At 37.6% G+C, this 14,820-nt stretch overlaps 1 protein-coding gene across 2 annotated transcripts in view; it reads left to right on the forward strand.

Annotated features, from left to right (window-relative positions):
- Positions 1-622: 622 nt before the first annotated feature.
- LOC147918059 (guanylate-binding protein 2-like) overlaps positions 623-14,820 on the forward strand; it is a 35,254-nt gene continuing 21,056 nt past the window's right edge. The window contains exon 1 of one of the 2 annotated variants that reach the window (XM_087447877.1): positions 623-764. In XM_087447877.1, coding sequence (XP_087304003.1) covers positions 655-764 — 110 coding nt within the window. In that variant the 5' untranslated portion in view covers positions 623-654. The remainder of the gene's footprint in view (positions 765-14,820) is intronic. The other variant, XM_087447871.1, reaches the window with a different exon arrangement.

The raw sequence follows: 14,820 nt of genomic DNA on the forward strand, positions 1-14,820 counted from the left end.
CTTCAGTCTCTTTATCAGGTGTGGGGAGCCCCAGCACAGTTGGCTGCAAGTTCTAATACCACATTTGTGTTGCAGTATTTCTTTTAAGTGAGTAGGCCCCCAGTGTGGCAGGTTGTTAGGCTCAGGGCCTTACAATTGCTGTAAGCCTCTGGCCTATTAGGTCTCTTGTCAGCTCTCTGAGGATTGCAGCTGGGTGGGGCTGCCCTTAGGCACAGGAGCACCCAATTGTTTCAGGCTTTGGAAGGTGGGGCAAACCTCCTATGTGGGTCTTTGAGAAGCACAAGTCTTCTGCAGCTGACAAGCCCTGTTGCCCACAGGTCCACACACACAGTCAACACAGTCCTGCCCCGTGTGAGCGCCCCGACCTCCCCAAGCGGACCCAGTCTCTCCACGGCGGGAGCCCCACACACTCCGCCACCACCCCACACTCTCCACCCGCTCCTTGTGCACACCCTGCCCCGCTCAAGTCAGCTCAGTTGCCAGGCTGCAGAGAATCCAGTCACCAATCTATGCAGGCCCACACGTTGCCTGAGGGCTTGTTGTTGGGTGGGGCCAGTCTCTAGGGTGGGCTGCCTGCCCTGGCTGAGCTGGATTAAATCGTTGCTCTAGCGGGTGGAGCAGACCCTGGGCTAGCAGGTCTCAGGGAGAACTCCAATGGCGTCTGTGTCAGCACGCTCACACCAGGCCACAACAGTGGCCGCCGCCAATGTCCCCGTCCCTGGAGAGGTCTCACCCCTCACCGAGATGCACTCAGGGCCTATTAGGTGAGTCTCTTGTCACCGAAGCACTGTGCACCTTTCTTTCTGGTGATTTTAGGATGCTTTCTGGAACGGATGAGTTTGTGCGCGGGCCCTTTAAGAGCCAGTTTTAGTTTCTTTGTGAACCGGGTTTTCTGGGGGTGCTCCCCAATGCTTTAGTAGCAGGCAAAGTCAGATATTATGCCGCTGGTCTCGATTGTGCTGGGCCCACAAAATGCCCACAGCGGGGGCGCTCCCCGGCTCAGGGCCCCGTGCCTCCAGGGAGGCTGCGTACCTGTGAGCTGCTCCCGGCAGCCCTGAAGCTGGCGGCTTTTGAAGGCGGCATTTTTCTTCTCTAGAAGGGAGTCTCTGCCTCTTCTACCCCAGTTAGGATTGTCCGTTGTTGCAGGAGTTCCTCTTATCCAGTTTTCAGTTCTGTCTCAGGGGTAATTTTTCCACGAGTAGTTGTAAATTGGCTGTGTCCACGGGAGGAGGTGAGTTCAGAGTGCCTACGCCGCCATCTTGACCTAATTCTTATTTTTCATTTGATTTTTTCTTTGACCCATTGGTTGTCCAGTAGCATGTTGCTTAATATCCACATACCTGTGAATTTTCCAGGTGTCTTCTTGTAAGTGATTTCTAGTTTCATATCATTGTGGTTACAAAAGATGCTTGAGAGCACCTGAGCATGGGGCTGGCTCCCCAGAGTCCCAAACTCAGCTGAGAGCCTCCTCCCTGAAACCTTCGAGATGCAGCACCTGCGTTTCTGGGTATCTGGAACCTAGGCTGCAGCCTCCAAAGGCTGGAGATGCAGATGGCAGTTCCTACCAGTGCTTCTCCACATCCTGCTTCTGTGCCAGTGGGCCAGGCTCTACCTGTGTGGTGGTGGGTGGGCCTACTGTCAAGACATGTGTTACATACATTTGTATCAAAAATAAATGTGACTATGAAAAAAAAAGATGTTTGATATGATTTCAATCTTCTTAAGTTTGTTAAGATTTCCTTTGTGACCTAACATATGATCTATCCTGGAGAATGTTCCATGTATCTTGAGAAGAATGTGTATTATGCTGCTTTTGGATGAAATTTTCTGTATATGTCTGTTAATCCGTCGGGTCTAATGTGTTGTTTAGGGCCAATGTTTTCTTATGGATTTTCTGCCTGGATGACCTATCCATTGATAAAATTGTCCTAATATTATCACTTTGCTGTCTATTTCTCCCATTATGAGCAAAGGCAAAACAATGGAGCAAAGATGGTCATTTCAACAGATGGTGCTGAAACAACTGAACATCCACGTGCAAAAAAAATAAACCTATGCACAGACCTTGAATCCTTCACAAAAAGTAACTCAAAATGGATCATGGACCTAAATGTAAAATGCAAAAATATGAAACTCCTAAATGATAACATAGGCAAAACCTAGATGACCTTGGGTATGACAGTGGATTTTTAGATAAACACCAAAGGCACAATCCATGAAAGAAAGTATTAAGCTGAATTTATTAAGATTAAAAATACCTGCTTTGCAAAAGACACTGTCAAGAAAATGAAATGAAAAATACAGGGAGAAATTATTTGCAAAAGGCATATCTGATATCCAAAATATGCAAAGAACTCTTAAAACTCAATGATAAGAAAACAACTCAATTTAAAAAATAGTCCCAAAACCCAAAGGGATACCTCACCAAAGAAGATAGATAGATGGTAAATATGCATATGAAAGGGTGCTCCACATCACATGTCATTAGGAAAATGCACATTAAAAACAACAATGAGATACAAACACTCATGCTAGAATGGCCAAAAACCAAAACATTGACAATACCAAATGCTGGTGAGGCAGTGGAGCAAGAGGAACTTTCATCCATTGCTAGTGGGAATGCAAAATGGTACAGCCACTTTGGAAAACAGCTTGGCAGTTTTTTACAAAACTAAACTTACTCTTTTTTTTTTTTTTTTAATTTTTTTGATTCATTTATTTTTTTCCCCCAAAGCCCCAGTAGATAGTTGTATATCATAGCTGCACATCCTTCTAGTTGCTGTATGTGGGACACGGCCTCCAGCATGGCTGGAGAAGCAGTGCGTCGGTGTGCGTCCGGGATCCGAACCGAGGTCACTAGTAGCGGAGCGCGAGCAGTTAACCGCTAAGCCATGGGGCCGGCCCAAAACTAAACTTACTCTTAACATACAATCCAGCTATCATGCTTTTTGGTATTTACCCAAAGGAGTTGAAGACTTACATATACACAAAAACTTGCACACAGATATTTATGGCAGATTTCTTGATAATTTCCAAAACTTGGAAGAAGCCAAGATGTCCTCCAGGAAGTGAGTGGGTAAATAAACGGTGATATGTCCAGATGATGGAATGTTATTGAGAACTAAAAACAAATGAGCTATCAAGCCTTGAATAGACATGGAGGAAACTTAAATGCACGTGAGTGAAAGAAGACAATAATAAAGGCTACATAAAGTATGTTTCCAACTATATGACATTCTGGAAAAGCAAAACTATGTGTGAAGTAAAAACATCAGTGGTTGCCATGGGTTAGAGTTAGGGAGAGATGAATAGGCAGAGCACAGAGGACTTTTAGAGCAGTGAAACTATTCAGTATGATACTATAATGGTAGATACATGTCACTTATATATTTGTCCAAACCAATAGAACATACAAAACTGAGTGAACCCTAATGTCTTGTATAACACCAAAACCACAAGCAATAAATATATATATATAAAATATATATTCAAAGGACTAAAACTGAAAAATTGCAAATCAAGAATAATATACTCAGAAAATACATCCTTCAAAAATGAAGGAGAAATTAAGACTTTCCCAGATACTTAAAACCTGAGGGAGTTCATCACCACTGGACCTTCCTTGTGAGAACTGCTAAAGGAAGTCCTTCAAAGTGAAACAAAAGGAAACTACATAGCAACACAAAACAACATGAAAATATAAAGCTCTCTGTTAAAAGTAAATATATGGACAAATACAGAATCTTGTAATGTTGAAATGTTGCTGCATAAAGCTCTTTTAATTCTTGTATAGAATTTAAAAGACAAAAATATAAGAATAACTGTAAATCTATGTATACAGATACATAATACAAAAAGATGTAATTTATCACATTAATAACATAAAATGGTGGAGTCGAGATAAAAAGGAGTAGAGTTTTCATATGCAATTGAAGTTAACTTGATATCAGTTTCAAATAGATTGTTATAACTTTAAGATGTTTTATGTACTCTCCATGGTACCACAAAGAAAATATCTGTAGAAGATACACAAAAGGAAATGAGAAAGGAATCAAAGTATGCCACAACAAAAAACCAATGAAACAAAAAAGACCATAATCAGAGAGGAAAAGAGAGATAAACTAGTTAGAAGACATACAGAAAACAACTAAATGGCGATAGTAAATCCTTCCCTATAAGTAATTACTTTAAATGGAAATTGATTAAACTCTTCAATAAAAAGACATAGATTGGCTTAATGGATTAAAAAAAGCAAGATCCAACTATATGCTGGCTATAAAAGACTCAATTTAGATCTACGAACACATATAGGCTAAAAGAAAAAGGATGGAAAAAGATGCTCCATGCAAATAGTAACCAAAAGAGAGCAGGAGTGGCTATATTTGTATCAGACAAAATACCCTTTAAATCAAAAACTGGACAAAGAAGGAAATTATATAATTGTAAAAAGTCAATTCACCAAGAAGATATAACAGTTGTAAATATATGTATGCCTTACAACAGAGCTCCCAAATATAGGAAGCAAACATTGACAAAATTGCAGGGAGAAGTAGACAGCAACACAATAATAGTAGATGACATCAACACTTTACTTTTAAAAATGTAAATAGCAATTAGACAGAGATCCATAAGAAAAGAGAGGACTTGAACAACACTATAGACTAATTGGACCTAACAGACATATAGAACACTCCACCCAACAACAGAATACATTCTTTTCAAGTACACAGGGATAAACCTCCAAGAAAGACTGGAAAATCAACAACTATGGAATTTAACAACATACTCTTTTTTTTTTATAATTTTATTTGTTTATTTATTTTTCCCCCAACGCCCCAGTAGATAGTTGTATGTCATAGCTGCACATCCTTCTAGTTGCTGTATGTGGGACGCGGCCTCAGCATGGCCAGAGAAGGGGTGCATGGGTGTGTGCCCGACATCCGAACCCGGGCCACCAGCAGCGGAGGGCGTACACTTAACCACTAAGCCACGGGGCCGGCCCTAACAACATACTCTTAAACACCAATGGTCAAAGAAGAAATCGCAAGAGAAATTAAGAAATATCTTGAGACAAATAAAAAGGAAAACATGACATACCAAAAATTATGGGATTTAGTGAAAGCAGTACTAAAAGGGATTTTAGAGTGGTAAATGCTTAGATTAAAGCTCAAATCAACAACTAAATTTTATACATCAAGGAGCTAGAAAAAGAAGAATAAACTAAGCCCAAAGTTAGCAGAATAAAGAATAGAATAAAGATGTGAGCAGAGATAAACAAAATAGAAGTAGAAAAGCAACAGAAAAATCAACAAAACTGTATTTTTTTGAAAGATCAAGAAAATTAACAAACCCTTAGCTAAACTAAGAAAAAAGATAGAAAACTCAAATAACTAACATGAGAAAGGAAAGAGGAGATATTACAACTGATGCCACAGAAATTAAAAGGATTATAAGAGACAATTATGAACAATTATATCAAAAAATTGGGTAGCCTAAAATAAATGGATGAACTCCTAGAAAGATACAACCTATCAAGCCTGAATCAAGAAGAAATAGTAGCCTGAACAGACCAATAACTAGTAAGGAGATTGAATTAACAATCAAAACCTCCCAACAAAGAAAAGCCCAGCACCATGTGGCTTCATGGGTGAAATCTACCAAACATTTAAAGAACAATTAACAGGAATCTCTCTCAAACTCTCCCAAAAAATTGAAAAGGAGAGCTCACTTCCAAATTCATTCTATGAGGCAAGAATTACCTGATACCAAATCAGGCACAGATACAGTCATGCATTGCTTAACTACAGGGATATGTTGTGAGAAATGTTGCATTAGGTGATTTCATCGTTGTGTAAACATCATAGAATGTACTTACACACCCCTAGATGGTATAGCCTGCTATACACCTAGGCTATATAGCCAATTGCTCCTAGGCTATAAACTTGTCTACCATGTTACTGTACTGAATACTGGAAGTAAATGTAACACAATGGTACGTATTTGTGTATCTAAGCATACCTAAACGTAGAAATGGTACAGTAAAAATATGGTATAAAAGATTAAAAAATGGTACACCTGCATAGGGCACTTAGCATCTATGGAGCTTACAGAACTGGAAGTTGCTCTGGGTGAGTCAGTGAGTCGAGTGGTGAGTGAATATGAAGGCCTTAGGACATTATCGTATACTATTGTAGACTTTATAAACACTGTACACTAAGGCTACACTGAATTTATAAAAATATATATATTTTTCATTTCTCAACGTTAACCTTAGCTTACTATAATTTTTACTTTATAAACCTTTACATTTTTTTACCTTTTGACTCTTTTGTGATAACACTTAGCTTAAAAGACACATTGTAAGGCTCTACAAAAATATTTTCTTTCTTTTCTTTTTTTTTTTTGTGAGGAAGATCAGCCCTGAGCTAACATCCAATGCCAATCCTCCTCTTTTTGGCTGAGGAAGACTGGCCCCGGGCCAACATCCATGCCGTATACTCTGCATCTACAACATCTTCCTCTACTCTACACGTGACGCTGCCACAGCATGGCTTAACAAGCGGTGCGTCGGTGCCCGCCCAGGATCTGAACCGGCGAACCCTGGGCCGCCGCAGTGGAGCGCGCGCACTTAACCGCTTGCTCCACCAGGCCGGCCCCTATTTTCTTTCTTTATATCCTTATTTCATAAGGTTTTTTTCTATTTCTAAAATTTTTATTTCTTTTACTTTTTAAACTTTTTAATTAAAAACTAAGACATAAGCATGCACATTAGCCTAGGCCTACACAGGGTCAGGAACATCAATATCACTGTCTCCCACCTCCACATCTTGCCCCCCTACTGCAAGGTCTTCAGGGGCAATGGCACTCATAAAGCTGTCATCTCCTATGATAACAATGCCTTCTTCTGGAATAGCTCCTGAAGATCCAGCCTGAGGCTCTTCTTGAGGAGGTGTCACTCTTTTTAGAAATATGTCCATAGCGGTTTGCTTGGTTTGTTTCTTTTTTTCATCATAGATTTGCTTCTAAGCAGATAATGCACCATGAACATTCCTCTCTTTTAATGAAAACCTTTCAGTATGGGGAGTCCATGTTTTCAAACTTTTTAAGGATCTTGTTGAGGTCTGCAAAAGCTTCTGCTAAACCCTTCACTGTGAATTTTCTTAGGAGTTCTTTTTCTTCTGCTGTTGCCTTTTCTCTTGCCTCTTCTTTAGCTATGCATTCTTCTTCCGGCCCTTCTCAAATTTTTGTTGGTCCGTTGCCTTCAGTGAAGCAGATCCTTTAACAGCTTCCATCACTTTGTTCTTATTCTTCAAGATCGTAGCTATGGTGGACTGGATCTGATGAGCAATAACCATCACTGATTTTCCAACTTTGTAGTCCTTCATCACTTTTCATTTCATTTCCAGATCAATCACTCAATGTGGCCTCTGACTGACAACATTAGCTATGGATTTTGTACACTTAGGGGCCATGATGAACATAACAACATGAGATTAAATCAAGCACAAGACAGAATGATGCAATCAAGAGACATGGTAAACATGAAATGTATGAGGCTTCTGCCAGCATAACACAGCATAATGTTTTACAATGAACTTTTTTCTTTATTGTGAAATTTTTGTTGTACATTATTGTTTGTCAGTCACCATAAAAATGTATCCCTTCACCCCTTGTGCCAACCCGCCAACTCCCTTGGCCCTGGTAACCACCAAACAGTTCTCTCTGTCCATGTGTTATAAATAAGAAAAAGTACATTCTAATATAACAATAAAAAGTATAATATAGTAAATGCATAAACCTCTAACATGGTCATTTATTATCATTATCAAGTATTATGTACATAAATGAACGTGCTGTACATTTTAAAAATTATTTTCTTGAGGTCATATTGGCTTATAAGACTGTGTAAATTTCAGGAGTACCGAATAAAATACAATGCAGCAATGAATAAAAGTGATCTGCCCAAAACATGAAGGGGCTTGTTTCTGGAAGAAGAGAGAGATATATTCCTTGCTATTTCTTTTACTTCCCTCTCATTTGCTATATGAACCACATAGGTGAATCTATCATAGTTGCTCTAATAATTTGGAAGTTAAATATCCAATTTTTGTTCCATTAGGAACTTCATTTCCTGTGCATATTGCATATATACACAACACATATTTAAACCTATTTTCTCAATTTTAGTGTCAAAATATCTATAGTCTACCCATCCCCTATGTAACATAAGTCTAGCCTGTTTTCTTGCTTTCTCCCATTTTCTAGTTTGATGGATATATTTTATGACTTATAGATTGTTTTTAAACTTTGACAACATTGCAAAGTTCATTTTTTAACAATTCTATTATTGTATTTAGTTTCATAAGTTTGTTGAAAATATTTGACCATTTTTTAAATTTGTTTTTCTGTTTTGTTTTGACCAGTTTTATGTCTCACTAATATTTATTTTGTACTTCGTCATTCTTCTTTTTTGATTATTATTATTATTTTATATTATGGAGGTCATATTGGCTTATTACATTGTATAAGTTTCAGGTGTATGTTATTATATTTCAGTTTCTGTATAGACAGCATCATGTTCACCACCAATAGTCTAGTTTTTGTCCATCACCATACGTATGTGCCTCTTTACCCCTTATGTCCTCTCCCCATCCTCCTCCCTTTGGTAACCACTAACCTATTGTTTTTATCCATTGTTTGTTTATCTTCCATATATGAGTGAAATCATGTGGTGTTTGTCTGTCTGATTTCTTTCACTTAGCATAATACCCTCAAGGTCCATCCATGTAGTTGCAAATGACACAATTTTGTCTTTTTCATGGCTGAGTAGTATTCCAGTGTATATATATATATATATATATATACCACATCTTCTTTATACATTCATCCATTGATGGACACTTGGCTTGCTTCCACGTCTTGTCTAATGTAAATAATGCTGCGATGAACATAGGGATGCATAAATCTCTTTGAATTACTGATTTCATGTTCTTTGGATAGATACAGTAGTAGGAGAGCTGGATCATATGGTATTTCTATTTTTAATCTTTTGAGAAATCTCTATACTGTTTCCCATAGTGGCTTCACCAGTTTGCATTCCCACCAGCAGTGTATGAGGGCTCCCTTTTCTCCACATCCTCTCCAACACTTTTTGTTTTTTGTCTTGTTAAGTATAGCCATTCTGACAAGTGTGAGGTGATATCTCATTGTAATTTTGATCTGTATTTCCCTAATAATTAGTGATGTTGAACATCTTTTCATGTGCCTGTTGGCCATATGTATATCTTCTTTGGAAAAAGGTCTGTTCATATCCTCTGCCCATTTTTTGATCAAGTTGTTTTTTTGTTGTCGTGTTGTATGAGTTCTTTATCTATTTTGGAAATTAACCCCTTGTCAGATATATGATTTGCAAATATTTTATTCCAGTTGGTGGATTGTCTTTTCATTTTGTTGATGATTTTCTTTGCCATGCAGAATCTTTTCAATCTGATGTAGTCCCATTTGTCTATTTTTTATTTTGTTTCCCTTGCCCAGTCAGATATGGTATTCAAAAAGATACTGTTAAGACCAATGTCAAAAAGTGTACTGCCTATATTTTCTTCTATGAGTTTTATGGTTTCAGGTCTTACAGTCAAGGCTTTAATCCATTTTGAGGTAATTTTTGTGTATGATGTAACACAATGATCTACTTTTATTCTTTTGCACACCGTTGTCCAGTTTTTCCAACACAATTTATTGAACAGACTTTCCTTTCTCCATTGTATATTCTTGGCTCCTTTGTCAAAGATTAGTTATCCATAAATGTGTGGTTTTATTTTGGGGCTCTTGATTCTGTTCCATTGATCTGTGTGCCTGTTTTGGGGCCAGTACCATACTGTTTTGATTACTATATCTTTGTAGCATATTTTGAATTCAGGGAATGTGATACCTCCAACTTTGTTTCTTTTTCTCAGGATTGCTTTGGCTATTAGGGTCTTTTGTTGTTCCATATAAACTTTAGGATTCCTTGTTCTATTTCTGTGAAGAATGTCATTGGTATTCTGATTTGGACTGCATTGAATCTGTACATTGCTTTAGGTAAAATGGAAATTTTGACTATGTTTATTCTTCCAATCCATGAGCACAAAATATCATTCCATTTCTTTATGTCATCTTCAATTTCTTTCAATAATGTCCTATAGTGTTCAGAATATATGTCTTTTATCTCCTTGGTTAAATTTATTCCTATATATTTTATTCTTTTTGTTATGATTATAAATGGGATCATATTCTTGATTTCTCTTTCTGATAGTTCATTGTTAGTGTATAGGAATACAACTGATTTTTGTATATTGATTTCCCCTGCAACTTTGCTGTAGTTGATTATTTCTACTAGTTTTTTCGTTGATTCTTTAGGGTTTTCTTCATATAGAATCATGTCATCCACCAATAGTCACAGTTTCACTTCTTCCTTTCCAATTTGGATCCTTTTATTTCTTTTTCTTGCCTAATTTCTCCAGATAGAACTTCGAGTACTATATTGAATAAGAGTGGCAATAATGGGCTTCCTTGTCTTATTCCTGTTCTCTGAGGAATAGTTTTCAGTTTTTCAACATTGAGTATGATGTTGGCAGTGGGTTTGTGATATACAGCCTTTATTATATTCAGGTACTTTCCTTATACACCCATTTTATTGAGAGTTTTTATCATAAAAGGATGTTGGATCCTGTCCAATGCTTTCTCTGCATTTATGGAGATAATCATGTGACTTTTATTCCTCACTTTGTTAATGTGGTGTATCATGTTGATTGATTTGTGGATGTTGAACCATCCCTGCATCCCTGGAATAAGACCCAGTTGATCATGGTGGATGATCTTTTTACTGTATTGTTATATTTGATTTGCTCACATTTTGTTGAGAATTTTTGGATCTATGTTCATCAGCAATATTGGCCTGTAATTTTCCTTTTTTGTGTTGTCCTTGTCTGGTTTTGGTATCAGGATACTGTTGGCCTTATAAAATGAGTTAGGAAGCATCCTGTGCTCTTCAATTGTTTGGAAGAGTTTGAGAAAGATAGGTGTTAAATCTTCTTTTATTGTTTGGTAGAATTCATCAGAGAAGCTATCTGGTCCTGGACTTTTGTTTTTTGGGAGGTTTTTGATTACTGTATCAATCTCTTTACTTGTGATTGGTCTATTCAGATTCTCTATTTCTTGATTTAGTTTTGGGAGGTTGTATGAGTCTAAGAATTTATCCATTTCTTCTAGGTTATCCAATTTGTTGGCAAATAGCCTTTCATAGTATTCTTTTATAATCCTTTGCCTTTCCACGATGGAATTACAATGGAATTACAATATCCATTGTAATTTCTCCTCTTTCATTTCTGATTTTATTTACTCGAGTCTCCTCTAGTTTTTTCTTAGTGACTCTGAATGAGGGTTTATCAATTTTTTTTTATCTTTTCAAAGAACCAGCTCGTAGTTTCATTGATTCTTTCTACTGTTTTTTTAGTCTCTTTACATTTGCTTCTGCTCTGATTTTTATTATTTCCTTCCTTCTACCGACTTTGGGCTTTTTTTATTCTTCTTTTTCTAGTTCTTTTAGATATAGTGTAAGATTGCTTATTTTAAATTTTTCTTATTTCTTCAGGTAGGCCTGTACTGCTATAAACTTCCCTCTTAAGACCACTTTTGCTGCATCCCCTAAGAGTTGGTATGTTGTGTTTTCATTTTCATTTGTTGCTAGATATTTTTTTATTTCTCCTTTGTTTTCTTCATTGATCCAATAGTTGCTCCGTAGCATGTTGTTTAGTCTCCACATATTTGTGACTTTTCCAGCTTTTTTCATAGTTGATTTCTTGTTTCATAGCATTGTTGTCAGAAAAGATGCTTGATATGATTTCAATCTTCTTAAATTTATTGAGGCTTGCTTTGTTTCCCAACATATGGTCTATCTTTGAGAACGTTCCATGTGCACTACAGAAGAATGTGTATTCTGCTCTTTTGGGATGGCATACTCTATATATATCTATTAAGTTCATCTGGTTTAGTGTTTCATTTAAGGCCACTGTTTCCTTATTGACACTCTGTCTGGATTGTCTATCCATTGATGTAAGTGGGGTGTAAGGGCCCCTACAATTATTGTGTTGCTGTCAATTTTTCCTTTTTGGTCTGTTAATAGTTGTTTTATATACTTTTGTGTCCCTGTGTTAGTTGCATATATATTAAGATGTGTTATACTTTCTTGATGGAATGTACCTTTTATCATTATATAATTCCCACCTTCATCTCATTATCTTTTTTGTCTTGAAGTCTGTTTTGTCTGATATATTTATGACTACACCTGCTTTCTTTTGCTTGCCATTTGCTTGGAGTATCATCTTCCATCCCTTCATGCTGAGCCTATGTTTGTCTTTAGAGCTGAGCTGTGTTTCATGGAGGTAGCATATATTGGATCTTGTTTTTCAATCCATCCAGCCTCTCTGTGTCTTTTGATTGGTGAATTCAATCTATTTACATTTAGAGTGATTATTGATAAATGAGGGCATAATACTGCCATTTTATCTTTTGTTTTCCCGTTGTTCTATATTTCCGTTGTTTATTTCCCCTTGTATTTCTGACTACCGTTTCAGTTTGGTGGTTTTCTGTGATGCTTCTCTCAGTTCTCTTTTTATTTATGATTTGTGACTCTGCTGTGCTTTTTTGTTTTCTTGTTACCCGGAGGTTTGTATAAAAGATCTCATAGATGAGATAGTCCTTTTTCTGATAGCCTCTTATCTCTATTAGCCTATGCAGGTTCCATCCTTTCCCTCTCCCCCTTCTATGCTTTTGTTGCCACAAATTATCCTTTTTTGTGTTGTGAGTTTGTGACCGGATTAAAGTGGCTATAGTTATTTTTGATGATTTCTTTTCCTTTATCTTTTATGTTATAATTAAGTGTTTACTAACCTATTCTGATATAGAGCTTCAATTTTCTGATTCGGTCTATTTATCCCCTTACTCAAAGCTTTGTAAACCTTTGCCTTTTTGTTTTGGGTAGGAGGGCTCCTTTCAACAATTCTTATAAGGCAGGTCTTGTGGCAATGAACTCCCTCAGCTTTTATTTGTCTGGGAAAGCTTTTATTTCTCCATCATATCTGAAAGACAAATTCACTGAGTAGAGTATTCTTTGCTGATAGTTTTTGTCTTTCAGTATTTCAAATATATTATTCCACTCTCTCCTAGCCTGTAAGGTTTCTGCTGAAAAATCTGCTAAAAGCCTGATGGGAGCTCTTTTGTAGTCTATTTTCTTCTCTCTTGCTGCCCTTAATATTTTTTCTTTGTCATTGGCTTTTGATAGTTTTAATATTGAATGCCTTGGAGAAGGTCTTTTTGCATTAAGGTAATTAGGAGTTCTATTAGCATCATGTACTTGCATGTCTAATTCCTTCCCCAGGTTTGGGAAGTTCTCAGATATTATTTCCCTGAATAAGCTCTCTTCTCCTTTCTCCCTCTCTTCTCCTTCTGGTATACCTATTATCCTTATGTTACTTTTCCTAATTGAGTCAGATATTTCTTGAAGAATTTCTCCATTTCTTCAAAAAATCTTAGTTCTCTCTCGTCCTCCAACTGAATCATTTCTAGATGTCTATCTTTGAGCTCACTAATTCTCTCCTCCATATCGTCTGCTTTATTTTTAATGCTTTCTACATTCTTTCCCATCTCGTTAATTGTTTTCTTTATCTCCAGAATTTCTCTTTGGTTTTCTATTAGAGTTTCAATCTCTTTGATGAAGTACTCCTTCTGTTCATTAATTTTATTCCTGAGCTCAGTGAACTGTCTTTCTGAGTTTACTTGTAACTTGTTGAGTTTCTTTATGACAGCTATTTTGAATTCTCTGTCAGATTGTAGTCTTCTGTGACTTCAAGTTTGGTTCCTAGAGAGTTGTCATTCTCTTTTTGTTCTGCCATGTCACTGTATTTCTTCATGGTATTTGATGAATTGATCCTCTGCTGGGGCATTTGTGGTAGTAACCACCTTTCTTTGGGTATGGCTTTGGTTACTTTGTTTCTGAGCTGCTTCTGGTTGTATATGAGAGCCTTCACTTTCCTCTCTCCACTGCATCTGCTAGAGGCATCATCAGTGCCCTCCTTGTGCTGCTTGTGCCTCTGAGATTGCTGCGGACTTGCTGCTTATGATATCACTGCAGTCTCAGGTATTGCCTCCAGGGTCACCAGGCTGTGAGCACTTCTCCTGCTTCAAGGGTCACCTCGGTCTCTTGTTCCTCTGCTGGCTCTCCATTGGTCCTCCATGGGCTTGGATGCTGTGGCCCCATGCACCAACTGTGCTGCTTCTCTCAGGTTGTCTGGAGGTGCTGATTGCACCACTGCCAGGGACACAGGTTTCACAGGTGTCACTGTCACTGCCAGGGGCCCAGGGGCATGGGGGCTTGTTTGCAGCACCTGCTGCTGGTGGAGCTGATGTTGGGAGTGCCACCAGGGGGGGTGGGGTCACCAGTTCTGCTGTGGTTCTAGCATCCTCTGGTTGCAGGTTTCACTGGCCACTGCTGGGGGTGAGCAGAGGCAAAGCTGAGAGAGTCTGCTTTTGTTGCTCATTCTTGCAAGCTCTGGTGTCTGGCACTAGCCAGCGTGTTTTGAAAACTCAAGGTGGTAAATTTTATGTTATTGGTTTTTTAACTACAATTAGAGAAAAGGAAAAATAATGCAGCAATATACTTAAATAATTTGAATTTGAATAGAAATATAGAAAACTACCAAATAATACTGAAAGACTAAAAAAGGGTTTTAAATAAATAGAGCAATTATCCATATTTCAAAATGAAAGCAATTAACTAAATATAAT

The sequence above is a fragment of the Ceratotherium simum genome, chromosome 2, assembly GCF_057802395.1.
Source record: "Ceratotherium simum simum isolate JZ-2026a chromosome 2, ASM5780239v1, whole genome shotgun sequence".
NCBI classification, from domain to species: Eukaryota; Metazoa; Chordata; class Mammalia; order Perissodactyla; family Rhinocerotidae; genus Ceratotherium; species Ceratotherium simum.